Below are 16,525 nucleotides of genomic sequence, written 5' to 3'. Positions count from 1 at the left end.
GATCCATTCTCGTTGTTTCCGTTTTTCTTTTTCTTTTCCCCCCCCCTTTTTCCGCCGTTTCCCTCTTTCGCTCTGTCTGATTTCGATTGCACTTTTAAAACGCGCGATGTGACGCGCCCCCTATCCGGACCAGGTGAGAGAATCGGCGGAAGAAGAGCGTCACGTGATCCGTTCGGCGGAACGAACCTCGTTAACCCTTTCCAGACTCTTCGTCTTTCGGTCGTTTTACTCGTTTTGTTGTTGCTCGATCCCCGCGTTTATTATCGAAAAATTTTCTTCTTGGTTTATGATCGAAAAAAGTTCGAATGATGGAATTTCTTTTTCGAGAGATGTGAAAATTTCGAATATCGGTGATAATCGTATTAGATATATTTATTTAATGCGTATTATTTGATCAAATATTCTAATTCTTTTCATTATCTACGTTTCATTATTATTTTCAAATAAAATAAAACGAATTTCGATTAATTTAAACACAAAAATTCCTCGAATCGTTACACGCTCAAAAAAAAAAAAAAAGAAAAAATTCCACAGAGACATCTTCGAAGCAACTTCTGCATACGAAACCAAAAATACCAAAGGTTCTAAATTTAACTCTACAAATAAAATCTTAAAATATTTTCGCGATTTTTTACACCTTCCTCGTCCATTATCGATTCCAGACGAATATTTTTTCAGAAGGTAACACGCGTCGATTCGTACCCGGTTAAACTACTAAGCGACTTCACTCACCAAGGTGTTCAAATCCTTATTGAGATCCTCCAAGTTGGGCCCGGCGCAGTTACGATTCTGCGCACGCGCGCTCGATCCACTGACAGACGCGAGGATCCTCTTACGGTGCGCTGGCTTCTGGATCTCGAGTACCGTCGCCAATTCGACCTCCCACACGCATCTCACGCGCTCCATATCCGTGTACAAGTGTTTTTTAAAGGTTTCCGCGTAATTTTCCAAATGAATGCTTTTCAACCACTCGTCCACCGATTGAACGTTGGATCGTTTGTCCAACCGTTTGTTCAATAAACCGACCGCGTCCATTATTACAGCCCGCTCTTGATCGCTGCTGATCTCCATATCCTTCAGATCGGTCTCGTCCAAAACCCCGTTCTGGAAATAAGAAAGAGTGTTCCACACTTTTAAAACACTTCCATCTCTACGCATCTACATATTTTTCCCAATTTCATCTCCCTATTATAATATCGTCTCTCTTAACGTTTCTTAACTTTCAATAAATATAATAAAGATACGATGCTCACTATGAAATCCAGGTCGTCGAATCCGTAGTTAATGAAGAGGGTCTCGTAATCGGCCAGGCCCAGCGTCGACAGCCATTGGCCAACGGAAGTGGAGACAATAGGGCTGCTGCTAGTGTCCGAGCTCAAGCCTGCGCATTCGAATAAAATTATTTCGATAGAACTTCTTATAATCTCTGTATCTTAATATCAAAAAAAGAAAAGAAAGAAACTAATTGTTTCGAAGGAAAAAATAAAAAAACTCTAGCAAAGCTTCGTTCGGAGATCTGTATCTGGTATATATACGTACCTAGTCTCGTCTGGAACTCCTTCTCCAACTCTGTGACGAAGACGGACTCCCTGACGAGGCCCGTGCCGATCGACGCCATGATCTCTGAAATCTTGGCCCATTCCTCCTGCTCGTCGAAAGGGCTCATTATGCTAAGGGACTTCTCGTCCCTCTCGCGATCCCGATCCGACAATCTGAACGACACCTCTCCGTCCTCGAGACGTTCTCCGCCTCCGCCCCCATCACCTCCGGTTCCCATTCCGCATGCGGATGGCCCGTAAACGTTACGCAGCCGACGCAGGGTGCGCGGTCGCTCAGCCGTGACAGACCCTTTCAACAAACCTGTCGAGATTACGATATGGATGAAATACTCGACGAAATATTACCATGCAATGTTCGCGATCGGATATCAAAGATTAAGATTATCCTTTACGATTAAGAATTTTCGTTGTAACGTGTATGAGAAACATTAAGAGGTGTCGAAATTAAAATAACTGTGTCCTTTTTTTAAACCGCGGTGTTTATCGATTTGAAACAGCTGCGTAATTTATTGTGGATATAACACGGTTTCGAATCGAGGTTATTTTTCGATACTCCACACCAATTTCGTAACACATATTGCATATTTCTGTTCTACGTTTCCTTTGCTTCTTTTTTTTTTATTTTTGATTCTTCTTCGTTTTTTTTTTCGATTTTATAATTGTTATTCTTTTCTTATTTTTTTTTTTTCTACATCGATTCCATAATTAATTTTTGATTCTATTCGAAAAAGTTCGTCGAATATGTGTTATATATATCGTATATCGATTTCGATAGTGTTATACATTGGGAACGTTAATAAACGCTTATATGCTTCAATTTTATCGGGAAACGAATTCAAAACCGATGTTGCATTCTCGAAACTTAGCTGACCAGCACTTCCCAACGGTTTTAAACGCAAACACGTCGAGCCTGTCTGGGATCAGATATCCCAACAGATATCCATAATGGATAGCGTACGAACGAATTCACGGATACGTTGAATATTCATTATTGATTCGTCATTGTTCGATACCTCCGCGAGATTAGTTCGCGGAAGATAATCAAGACACGGTTGTCGACACGGATGTCTTCAAGCAATTGCCTCCTGTTAAAATCTTATTTTCTCGAAAAAAAAAAAAAAAAAATGACGAGAACGATTTTGCAAAATTACGATGATTAAAAATAGATAACTGTTGTTTGATTATTCACAAAGAAAGTGACATGAAAAAATTATGTTTAACGAGATGATTAATATTTTTCCAGGAAAAATACGAAAGTGTTAACGATATAACGAACGGATGATCACAAAAATTGAAATTCTCGTCTCTCTAATACGAATTATATACTGTGATATTTTAAAAAATAAATTGCATACGCATAAAAACAAAATTTGTACATTCCATGTACAATGTATATATTTTCGATCGCTTTGATCCACTACAGGTGTTATTCGAGGGTCTAAGAAATAACGTGTTAAAAAAAAAAAAAAAAAAAAAAAAAAACATTTATCATGTATCGACGAAGTTGATGAAAGCAATCCCCAATATTTTCGAAACTATTGGCAATATCGAAAAATGTTTCAGATAAAGGTTAACCGGATTTTTATAAAAGGGGACGTTGTTAATTTTTTGGTAAAAAGCGTATAAAGGTCAAATTTATTTTTTTTTTTCCAAATAGAATCGTATATTTTTAATTGTTGATTAATCGATTTGGTTGATTAATTGATTTGATTAAAATTCACAATTGAGAGAGAAAAAAAATAATATTTTTACATACTCACAATAATTTCTTACACACGCATCTTCGTTAAGAAAATAATTTGTTTCTAGAAATGTAGAAAAATATCATCGGCTGGTTGAATTATTCTCATACGTTTATAAAAAAAAAAAAAAAAAAAAAAACGAAAAGAGAGATGACGATATCGTCGCGTTAGATATTCAAAACATTGCTGGTCACACGTCCCAACATCGTGGCCGGCAAATAAATTCAGGTCTCGAGTAAATAAAGAACGCGGATAAAACGTTTGCCGGTCAAAGTACCATAAAAAAAAAAAAAAAAAAAAAAAAATCATTTGCGCGTGCACTTGTTGCGAGCGTTACATTCGCAGTGATTGAAGAGAGTGGACAAACATTGGACAAACCGTGGACCCGGACCGTGTACGACACACCGCCAATCGAACAAAAAAAAAATTCGAATCGGGGAAGATTATTGCGAAATCGATGTTTCCTGTCGCGAACGATATACGGAAGAGCTTTTCAGCGTTTTCATTTTTATTGATTTAAAAAACGTTTCAAATTCAAATAAATGCCATGAGCATAATGAGGAAATTTTTCGAGTCCCACATTTTAAAAATCCAAAAAAACCTCAAAAGTGGTATTTTCCACGAATTTTTCTAAATTTGAAATGCACTCCAAATATTTAAAAAATTAATTAAAATAAAAATGAATATTTAACATCATACCCCGCTTCGGATGCAAATAATTCTTCCAAACGGGCCGCAACGTTTCCTCAACGTTGTTCGCTCTTTTCACAGTGTCAAAATCTACTACGACGTCTACTACGAGGGGTTGAAACGGCGTCACGCCGACACCGGGTACAATTCAAGTATTTTTTTTTTTTTTTTTTTTTCCCCCTTTCTTCTCCAACGCCGTTACAATCGACGCCTTGGGAACACCGTCGCGTTACCCATGGAAATTCTTTCATACGAATTTTCACAAATGAGAATTCGCGCCATCTAACGCACGTACGAATGGGCCGGCTCAGAAAGGCTCGTGAAACCTCATAGACGGCGAAGAAAAGAAAACGAAGGGAAGAACGTGAGATGGGGTGACACAGGCAACCAGCCACTATGAAGAGAGAGAGACGAAAAAAATACCACTTTAAGCAGCGGCTATGAACGCCTTTCAAAGACGCTGTGTGTATCCTTTTTCCGCGGGCGCACACTCGAAAGAGAGAAAGGGAGGGAGAGCACGTGCATACGTACGTACTTAAGCTAGTACACGCGCGGACGTCGTGAAAAGCTCATAAAAATATTAAATAGACGAAGACGGAGAGTGATAAAAAAAAAAAAAAAAAACGAAGAAGAAAAATGGGAAAAAAGAGACAGAGGTGTACCTGAGTAGATCTGAGAGTGTGTATGGGCATAAGGGTAAAAAAGAGAGAGAGAGAGAGAGAGAGAGAGAGAGAGAGAGGAGAGTGGTGGGCGCACGTTACAAGCAGCAAACGTACGTAATTTTAATTAAAGCTCCATGATGAAGGGCGTCGCCTGCTCGCGCGCACTCCAGCCACCACCCGTTATATTATGTAGGCAGTTATTCAAGTCATATACACAAATTACATAAATCCTCCATCGTTCCTCCACCTTCTCTATCTGCCTGCCTTTCCCTTTCCTTCCATTCCAACCTTAGTCCAACCATCCCCTCACCATCCACCCACCCTTTCGTGTGTAGCTTCTCCTACTGAATTTTTTTTCTTTTCTTTATTTTTTTTTATTTTTTTTTTTTTTTTTTTTTTTTTATTTTTTTTTTTTATTTTTTTTTTTTATTTTTTTTTTTTATTTTTTTTTTTTATTTTTTTTTTTTATTTTTTTTTTTTATTTTTTTTTTTTATTTTTTTTTTTTATTTTTTTTTTTTATTTTTTTTTTTTATTTTTTTTTTTTATTTTTTTTTTTTATTTTTTTTTTTTATTTTTTTTTTTTATTTTTTTTTTTTATTTTTTTTTTTTATTTTTTTTTTTTATTTTTTTTTTTTTTTTTTTTTATTTTTTTTCCCCCCCCCTCTTCCTTTCTTTTTTCTTTCCACCTCCACGGAACCACCATTATCTATGTCGCTCAACGTGACACTCCTCCCGCGAGATTTTTTTCCTTTCCACGGTTGCCATTCTTCGTCGCACAAGCAACCGCCGGCTTTCACGGCGTAATAGTTTCCCTTGTGAGGGAATCCGTTTAATCGCAGTAATTGGGAAGAGCCGCGACATTATGCGCTTTTTCTTTCGCCTTTATTCTCGTCGTCGGTTTGCACGCCTCTTCCACCACCGTGAGAAACTATGTAATATACCGCGCCAAATGTGTCCCTTTCTTTCTTTGTCTCCTCTTATCTCGTTTTCTTTCTCTTTCTCTTGTTCTTTCGTTTGTCATTTTTTTTTCTTTCTCTTCTTTTTTCAAGATTCTTTTCCTTTTCTAATGCGTTTTGTTTTTCGTCAAGTACTGGTTTCTTTTTTTTTCTTTTTTTTTTTTTTTCCTTTTTCTTCTTTTCGAGAAAGAAAATTTTTATCTCGCTCTTTCGAGACCGAACATGGAGACGTCCCTCCAACAGAGAGAGAGAATTTCATTTCTTGCAACGATGACGCGTATGTGTACAACGGTATCTGTGCGTGTATGTGTAGAACGGTATCTGTGCGTGTATATGTGACGCGATTGGATTCGTTCCGTGTATCGAATGTGTTCTGCGGGGACGGCGGTCTTTTTCGTCGTCCAATCGTGTTTCACCGTGTGTTTGTCGATTCGAGGAATTGTCAGTGAATAAAGGGAACACTTTTTTTGAAAATTACGACAAAGATACGTTATCCCATAATGCGATTTCGATCGGTTGCCAAGATATTGGGGGAACAATCGTGTACGTCTATTATAACGTCTTTTGAAACAGGTGAACAACCGTGTTATTTGTGTAAATCAACGTGAAATCGTAGGTATTCGTTTTTCAAGCAAAAATATATGTATATATATTTCGAGTATTCATTGTGATTGTTATAAAGAGATTGATAGTGTACTTTTTACAGAATTCATACATCAATGCCTCCTTTTGTGTATCATATCGTGCGACAGAGTTATTTGAATCACAAATATTGACGATTGACAATTTTTTCACGATTCATGAATATCTCTTTGAAATTGTTATAATAAATGAAGCGTTAAAAATTACCTTTATATATTTACATATTCTTTATGTGTGATGAAAGACACGATAAAATTGAATGAAAGAGAATTAAATTAAGAAATTTAAACTTTGAAATTTAATAATATAATAAAATATTACAAACAATTTTTTGTTATTTCGCTTTTTGAACGATCAATGCATTATATCGTATCTGGATTTATATAACCCAAATTTTAATTTTAAATTAATTTCACTTTTTTTAAACGAGTCAAATTTTCTTAATTTTATTCCCTACACACGAAACGAATGAATTTTCATCAAATTTTATAGAAAAGATACGATTTGAATCAAATATTTATTACTTTTTTTTCCTCCCTATAGTAGAAGCAAGTTTTATAAAAATGAGAAAGAATATAACATTGAGAAATAATAAAAGAATCCATTATCGTGGAATGGAATAATTCATTAAATACGATCTTTTGACTTTTGCTCGAATCAGAGATGATACTGATTGCTTCGAAAAAAAAAGTTATCGCCCGACATTTCATCGCTGCAATCTCGAAACCGAGGAATAACTTCCGCCCATCTTAACTCCTTATTTCTAGATTCTCGGCAGTGATCCATTAAAGCTGAAAAATTCACGACTGTGTCATGTTACTCGTAAACATTAAAACAATCCTTGCGTAAATAACTGCGTGTGGATTTCACAGAAATGCAGAAATCCCGCTGTATATTAAAAATGGCCGACCATTAAACCGCTCGTAAACCACGCACCGTTGGGGTTGTCGCATCTGCTTTGAAACCATCATCGAGATTTTTGTGGAAAAAGTTCATCAAGATCGTTTATTTCTACGACAATGATGCTTGTAATATATATATATATACGATAAAAGTTTGATGAACTTACGGGAAAATTTATGGAACAATGGAATCGAAATTTAATGGTTTATCAGAAAAAAAAATTGTTTTTATATTTTACATCGGATATAGAACAAGATAACGAAAGAGAATTAAAATAAAATATATTCATGAGTAATAATGTTTATCCTCATCGAGGATAACTCATAGATCCCATACAATTATCCAACTTTTACTGTAAATATATTATGCAGTGTAATAATAATATTTGATGAATAAAATAATGCTTGCACTTGGGAATTTTTTTCCAAAAGGATAAATCCTGAAGGCAATAATGCCCATTTTAGAGAGATCGAATCTGGACGCTTATGTGACAAGTGAAAAAATAAATGCGAGTCAAATAAAAAATTTCATTCAATTTTTAAAAATTAATAAAAATAGCAACTCTAAAATGGTTACTTTCATATTATGAAAGTAATCATTTTAAAATCTCGTTTCCAAGAATCGAAGAGAAAACGCTAAAGACTCGAGAAAAAATTCGAGTCGAAATTTCAAATTTCCATTAATAAATAACTTGTTGGATATTATTTATCACACGTACGAATATATTCGAAAGCAGAAGGAAACATTTCTCGAAAGACCTCGGCTCACGTCACCCGTAAGATAACCTCTATCTTTTCCCGCGAATTACCATTTCCACAATAAGAACAATTGCATCATCTGCAAATTACCGCATCCATCACGAGCAACGATCAGACGACGGCCACACAATTCGCCGTGAAGAATGCATCGCACCTACGATCAATTGAACGTAATTGGCGAGCCAAGCTCCATTTTCAACGAAGTGACAAATATACCGAGCGATCATAGAAACCAGTCTTCCAGTTTCTCCCGTTTCCTTTCTTCTTCTTCTTCTTCTTCTTCTTCTTTTTTTATTTTTTTTTTTTTTTTTTATTGCCAGCCCATTGTTGGGGAACGATAGTCGCCCCATTATTCGAAAGAGCATTCATCGCTTAACGAGATAAATAGGCTGCTCGTACAAGGTTTAGATACCGACTCAACGATAAATGCTCGTACGTAATTTGTAAGACCAGTAGCTGCTTACGATCCATGTATTTATTCGTTGAAAAGGAGTTGAGTCTCGAGTGCTATATACAGGGTGTTAATATATTTTTCGATCGATATTTGAAAGATGGAAACAAATGCGAAAATTGATTGACATAAAAATGTCGATTGGGATTCATTTGTTGCCGATCGATATATAGTATAGAAGATTTTTGTAGTATTGTTAAAATAAATATAAATTTTGATACGAAAAGAAAAAAAAAATGTTGATCGAGATTATCTTAAATTAATTGATATTCTTAGCACATCGATTTGATTACGTTTGTTTTTAGACTTTATCGTGAAAAAAATGTGTTCACGAATGTATCAACATCGTTTGTATCGTGTATCGTGTAGGCGTATAGTGTACATTGTCTGCCTGGAATTCGTTCCGGCCTTTGAAATTTCGTGGCGACACAGAAGTGAGATATGGATACTTCTACTGAATAGTGTAACTATTTTTAGATGGCCGATTGTTGCTCGTAAGGTGGAAATGGGTCAATATTTTTGGTATACGGGTGCGGTTTGTGGAGAAGAAAGGGGATTGAAAGAGATAAATGTTTCGTAGGACTTTTGGTAGGAAGGTGACAGTTCTGTGAACTTATTGTTAGGAGAATCGAAGGTTATATAATCGTTGTGCCGTGAGTTCTGATCTTTGAAATAAAATAAAAATCATTGAGGCAAAATATATATACGTTTTCCATTTTTTCTTTATGTGAAATTTTTTTTTTTAATCTAATAATAACAAGAAATAATTTTAATATCAATTTTATAATTTATCACAATTGTTATTATTTGAATTCGAGATTATTCATCCTTTCCATCTTTTCGAATATTTAAAAAAATATTGATATTCGTAAGATTATTTATATATAGTATTCGAAATAATTTATATATAATCAAGTTTTTATAATATTATAGCTTAATTTAGACATTCCATTTTGTACACTGATAAATTTGTAAAACGAAGCAAGGTATCACTTATCACTTAAAAATCAAAGTTACAGGACAGGTTTTCTAAGATGGGAGAAACGAGTTTAAAGATTTATAGGACAGGATACGCAGGACATGAGAGAATAAATTTATAATTATTAAAAAAAAAGGAAGAAAACGTTGATGAAATACTATCCATTGCAAACAATTTTGTTCAAATTAAAAGAATCTATATGCGCATACTGAATAATAATCTTTAAATTACACACCAATAAAATTATTATTGAAATTTATTCAATTATATTCCAAATCCACAAAATAATGAGCCATCAATATATCAAGATATATTAAGATATTTTACAATTCATCGACCATACAACTTAGTTGAGGAAACATAGTTTTTCAGGTCATCGATTTCTAAATAACTACACAAATTGCGACGTATTTGGACACGATAATGATTCTAGTTGACTCATAATACCGCTAATTAAACTTGATTGTAGCGCTCAATGGGTCAGGAAACGGGGTCCCATTTAAAATGATTTTAACTAGATCGTTGAAAGGAATTCTTAATAATGCGTTAAATCGTTCGCAATCGACATCAGATATTTTTAGTGAACAAATTAAATTCACTGAACGATGGAAGGAAAAAAAAATTCATTTGGGAAATTTTCTTCTTCTCTAAGAGTTCACGATTTGTCGAAAAGAAACGCGATAAAATTATATTAGGGAATTAAAATCCATGTTCTTAATTTTCAGATAATTATGCATTCAATATATGTATATATAATTAACATTTTTAATTCATGTATATTATACTGATAAATTTGTGTTAATGTATGCATACATGATTTGTATCTTAATATATCGATATTTATTTAAACATATTTAAATTATATAGATAATTTACGAAAAAATATAGATAATATTAATAAGTTTCAATATAATTCTCTTTCATAAAATTTAATCCATTTATTTTCAATATAATATATCTATAATGATATTCAAATATACAATTAAATTAAAATCTAAAAATATAAAATTAAGATTTTCCCTTAAAGATAAGATAAATCCAAGATAAAACTAAATAATTTGATAAAAAAATTCTTAGAGATTTATAAAAGGAACAAAATTAATCGAATATTTAAGTGATGAAATTTATTCAGATTTCTAATTTCAAAAACATTTTCAAGATCGTTGTAACAGGTTTTCGAACATGATTTTAAGAATATATGTATCTATATGATATTACTATATTGATATTAATTTATTAAAAAAAAATATAAAAATTAAATAAATAATTAATACATTAATATTTAATAATAATATATATTTAAATGCATAAAAAATAGAGAGGCTTATTTCTTCCATTCTCTATCATTTTAATCCGTTCTAGGGAATAACGTTCCAGGGAAATTCTCGGTTTATCTCTGTTTGTCTCCATGAAATGCAATCGTTATCGCTATAGACTGAAAGCATTTATGGGGCAAGGTATATTAACATTAACATGCCGAGAATTCACGGGCATTTACGCGGTAATACGAGCACTGTGAACACTTCGACCTCTCTCGACAAATCGCGGCCGCTCGAGCGCATAATTAAATACTGGCGGCATTGAAAAGCATAATCGCGCGAAATCACTTCGAGGAAGGCTATCGTCCCGAGAAAACGATCAGAGCCAGCGAATAAGGGGGCAGAATTATTGCAACCAGTCGAACGATTGATGCGCGGACTTAACCGGAACCTTGAACAGTTTCGTTCGCTTATCGTTCGCTCATTTTCGCGTATATATGGAAGAAAATGTTGACGAAGACTGGTATTAAAGATAAAATTATGTGTGTGCCCTAACATCGCTATTGCTTATTATAATTATATATAATTAACATGCAAGTCTATTTTTCATTACCTAATGTTGTACGATAATGAGTCGATTTTACACGTAATTTATTCCTACAAGTACATTTGCATATTTTTGTACGAAATGTTTTTAAATCTTTTCAAATAATTTTTATGGCTTTTATTTTTACGCATCTGACAATTGTAAGAGTATTGTAAGAATTATCTTCAGTTAAAATGTACGCAGTAAACGTATGATAGAGTGTATGGTTATTGTAAAACATGTATTGTAGAAATATCTGTTATCTGACTGATTTACAACTTTCAAATGGATTTATATACAATCCATTCTGTTATGTTAACTCATAGCTTGTTGTGAAAAGGTTTCATGAACACTTTCAGATATCAGATTTTGATAAATCAATACCTGGATATTGACTTACAATGGTAAACAGAAATTTCTTTTAAAATTTCATTACATTTCCGAATATTTTTTTTAAAAAAATGTTACGATGAAGTATAAATAAGTTTCAATGAAATTTTAAAGCATTGTGCTAATTACAAAGTTTAAAATATTAATTTCAATCTAATAATTTATGTCAACTATATATTTTCTAATACATAATAAACATAACCTCACATAGTATACCTTGATCAAGGAACGTCTCCTTTCTTCTTTCTGTATTCTCCATAACCTCTAAAAACGCATGCAATTTAAATCCAACAAAATTTAAATATAAAAAAATTATGAAATTTCAATAAAGATATCCTAAATACAAATCGTAGAACGAAGAAAATCATATAAACACGTTTCTTTCAAAGGATGTTATCTTTCCTTCGTTGAGAAGTTAAAAACGGAACAAAGCAGACCGTCTCGATTGCCAGTCAATTGTTATTCGTCGGATGCGCTCGTGAAATCGAACTGTATATTTGCCCAGATGTACGCTATATTTCGAGGCTGGATTATAACATAACACATGAGGCAAGAGTCACAGTCAAACATAGAATCGTATCTAAAAATATCAGAATTGCAAGATAGAAATAAACTGCCCGAACAACACGAATTTCATGAGAGACATAACCTTATAGCATGTTCTTAATGAGTTTCTAATGTTCTATATCAGAATAATCAATAGACTAGTAGTATATTATGAATCATGATATAGAATGATAAAATCAGTTAGCAATTAGCATTATAATATCTTATCAAATAAGAAAAAAAATATATTAAAAATATAAATATATAAAATGAAATTTTTGTTTAAATCATATTAACATTTATAACATGATTAGGTTATGTACTTTAATCACTAATCAATTTTATAAAATTCTATCATGGCCTAAATTATTCTTAATAATTTAACATAATATACATGATTCAACGCGAAGAAAATATTTCTAACTTTCTTTGACAATGTTTTCTCTAGAAGAATGCGTTTCGACGAAAGAACGCGGTACTACTAGGTAAAAGAACATTTACTGCCTCAATTATGTTCGAGATAACTATCCTTTCTCAGTGTAAGACGGAAGAAAAGAAAATGAGACAGGTGGAAGTTATAAAAACCGGTAAAAGAAACTTGCGTAAATTGTAAGAATGAACATTACGAGAATAAGCCAACAGATTTCAATCAAATAATTAGGTTCAATCAAATGTATTTAATCCAATTTAGGAAAAAAATTCAAGAGAATTTTTAATCAATTTTTAATCAATTTCGAAAGATTTTTTTATTGTAAAATTATAAAAATTATCAAATTCCTGATTTTATATAATTTTTCTATGGTATAATGATTTATACATATTTTTCATTAATTTCAATCATTCATTTCACTTTAATAACCTGCTATTATAAAACACACAATATCTTTTGATGCATCATAATTTATTTACTTTTCCGTCTCGAAACATGTTAATTTGCTGCGCACTCAGCTTTTCTCTATCTCTTTCCAACGATATATCGCGTGCCCACGAATGATATCGAGACGGTGATTTCTCGACTCGCGACGCGTCCTCGAACGTGACGCAACGAGTGGACGAACTATTATTACATCAGGCCACGCGACGAGCAACAAGTATCGCGGTTTTTGTCAGGCATGCCAGGAACTCCAGCCATGCAGGATTCCCTTGGCGAATGCACGTGGCACTAATGCACGCTCTGACGCGCGCTCGCGCGTGTGCACGAAACATCGAAACAAGAGAGGGCATATAACAACACTGAGAAAAGCATAGAAAGTTTAACACTCCCTTATTACCGACTCTCGTTTTTCTCTTTTTCTGTTAGTTCACCAGATGTCCTTTTTTCTTCTGGACAGGACACGATATGCGCGCCTCCGAGTTCGCAAACTACTGACATGAACAATGGTTATATAGTTACACAACCGGTTGACGATTCACTGACTTTTGGAAAACTTTTGGGGACCCTTGCAATGGACATGTGTTATTTTATAAAAATTTCTACGCAGCTGTTACCCGTATATACATATTCACGCTCGATCGTTCGTCTGTTGGTGAGATAACGTAATGCGATATTTACAAGGGCATAATTTTAATGTTTATCGCAACATTTTATATAATATTTATCTATTTGTATTTTTTTTAATAGTTTTATGAAAATATTTTGGATAAATTTTATTATGTATCATGATTTAATAATTAATAATCGGTTATAAAGTTACCTAAATAATATATAATTGTGTTAAATTTTCATATTTTCTATATTTGACAGTATTAACTTTTCTAGAAATAGCGATTATCTTTTGTTTCAAAATAGTAAAAAAAACATACACACTGTGTTAATGAAGTCACAGTTTATCTCGAAAATATCTTGTATATTATCACCTTTGAATATGTTTCCTTTCAAAAAAATCACAACAGATAATATTAATGTTCCACTTGTTACACCATTCAGAAACACTTTTCTTATACACTTATCATATCATAATAATTCAATATTAAACAAAGAATTATGACACCTCACTATTATGTTAATTTTTACAATTCTAACATAAAATATATAGGCCAATGTCATATAGTTCATACTGTAATTTCACTATAATTGTATAACAAGAACATTGGTTTTTTAACACGAGCAACATGCGACACGCCCTACCCGCACAAGTCGCACACGATGATCCACCTGCCTCGATCGATCCTCGTCTCGACGCACACTGGCGCCCGATCCCGGCGGTTCAATCGATTCTCGTTCGACTCGAGACACGTGACCCTACGTTGCCCTTCCCCAGTCTACCTGTACGTGAGTCAAGCATCGGACTTTCGACAAATTTCCGTTTCGATCGAATCAAAAATCTCCAACAAAGTAAAAGTGTAATTGCCATAATCGTAAAATTTATAATAATTAGTTGTTTGATAAACTTATCAATGAATGTAAAAATGACACTTTATTGTTTGATTGGATTTTCGTTGGTAAACGATGATTCATATAATTATAAATTTTCAAGATACATTGATCATGCGCAGTTCTGACGAATAAATTTTTTAATTATTTTTCTTTCACTCATTAAAATTATAATTTTATATTAATTGATAAAATTAATTAATAAACACGCAAATCTTTTATAATAATAAATAATTTATGGATCAATAGGTTTTAAATGAAAGATTGTCAAACACAACAAATCACAAGAAGTCACTATCAACAAATCTATATTCTTTAATCAATTTTTAACAAATTTTCTTTCTTTATTATATAACCTAATATCATTTAATATACAAATCCTTATTTTATTACTTTTTTAACTTTTTCCTAACCTCCAATCAAGCTCCCAGCAACATACATTCAGGCCAGTGATTCCGGATGGAAGCCCGATGGAACGACAAAACCGGTCTATCAACCGAGCCAGGTTCGCGCAGGTCCAGTTCAATTTCAGCACCGAAGGATTCGTCGTGCACCGATCAAAGTAAGCAACACGTAACAAATCGCGATATTGACCTGCGTTTATTGTTTCTCGTATTGTTCATCAAACCAGAGAAATTCAATCATTCGGGAGAAATAAACGCGAAGTTAATCGACGATGCACCACGAGGCTGGTTAACGAGACGACTAATTCGAACGTGTTAGGTCCACGAGGAGCAGTTGCACGATGGTGGTGGTGGTAACGTGTGTGAGTAGGAGTAGCGTGAAGAGAGGGAGGGGGAGGTCCAGTCCTCACCACCCGCACTTACCAGCCGGACAATAAAGAAAGGAAAGGGAGAGGCGAACAGCCGGTAAGGAGGAACAGAGATACATTAAAAGTCATCCGACTCGTATAGCCGACAGACCAGTGTGTGGTTCGTATGGAAAGATGACCCCAGAGATGGGACTAGTATTCACTGGGACCCCAGACCGAATTAAACGCTATCATTAGTTGGAATGATGAAGAGAGGAAGCACGGATGTCGTGAATGTTTCGTCATTGGCACATTAATCTCTTTTTTGCTCATTGGGCGTTGAATTTTGATGTGTGGAGATTAACCTAGTTTTATGGGTCGAGGAATTTATAGGAGAGTAAAAAATATTTTGAAGATTGGATTCAAAGGTATTAGTTGAAAATATTTTACTAATTAGTTAAGATAAATTTCCGGAATTTAAAACAATTTAATATCGTATTATAATAATTATAATAAATGGTTGCATAATAAGAGTTTTCTATGATGCTTTTGTCAAGACAGTTTAATGAAATGATACTCAATAATTAATTATAATTAATTAATTTATAATAATTTTTAGAATGAAACTTTCTACTTTCTATCTAAAACTATCTAACTAAAACTAAATCCCAAAATTTGTAACATATATATTATAATGGTGTAATTTTTTAGTTATATTTACATGAAAATGAAGAATCAGTCCATTTTCTTTCCAAAGAAGAATCAGTCGATTTTCGAACTTTCGAAGCCGTAAAGTTCCAGGTCTTCGAAAACACACAGACGACCCTGAAGAAGAATTGAATGGCACAGACAATGAATTTACACTCGTGGAGCACGCTTGCATATAGTGAAGGTTCGTTCCAGCTGACCAGGGTCGACCATTGTCATGTTAATGAATAGAAGACACATTTTCGAGGTTAAAAGTTGCGCTTGTTCACGGATTTCGTTCTATGTAATTATCTTATACCTGAACATCATCATGTATAATACAAATTGACATGAAGATACACGAAAATAATGAAATAAAATGCAACTTTATCAAATTTATTTTTAAAATGTATATTAGATTGAATGTTTGAATCAATGGATATCATTAAAATTCTTAATTTTTATACAAATTTAAACTAATTAATTAAAATAATTAAAAAATAAAAGAACAAAATGTGATATTAATTTGAACGTGTTTAGATAATAAATATTTTTGAATAATTAGATTAAATAATAGTGAATAAATTAA

The 16,525-nt window shown here is 33.3% G+C and overlaps 1 protein-coding gene and 1 long non-coding RNA gene across 2 annotated transcripts in view; one reads left to right on the top strand and one right to left on the bottom strand.

The window, feature by feature from the left end:
- Positions 1-16,525, bottom strand: part of LOC102681234 — a 75,688-nt gene that overhangs the window by 9,709 nt on the left and 49,454 nt on the right. The window contains exons 12-14 of the mRNA XM_031509553.1: positions 1,540-1,860; positions 1,254-1,381; positions 733-1,104 (exon numbers count right to left, since the gene is read on the bottom strand). Of these exons, the coding sequence (XP_031365413.1) occupies positions 733-1,104; positions 1,254-1,381; positions 1,540-1,860 (821 nt within the window). The remainder of the gene's footprint in view (positions 1-732; positions 1,105-1,253; positions 1,382-1,539; positions 1,861-16,525) is intronic.
- LOC102681553 lies at positions 14,890-16,056 on the top strand. Its single transcript, XR_421465.2, has 3 exons — positions 14,890-15,060; positions 15,222-15,677; positions 16,045-16,056. It is a non-coding gene; the product is annotated as an uncharacterized LOC102681553 (long non-coding RNA).

Source organism: Apis dorsata, unplaced genomic scaffold (genome assembly GCF_000469605.1).
Source record: "Apis dorsata unplaced genomic scaffold, Apis dorsata 1.3 scaffold_162, whole genome shotgun sequence".
Taxonomy (NCBI): domain Eukaryota; kingdom Metazoa; phylum Arthropoda; class Insecta; order Hymenoptera; family Apidae; genus Apis; species Apis dorsata.
The sequence above is the reverse complement of the archived record's forward strand: the minus strand, read 5'-3'. Positions and strand labels throughout refer to the sequence as shown.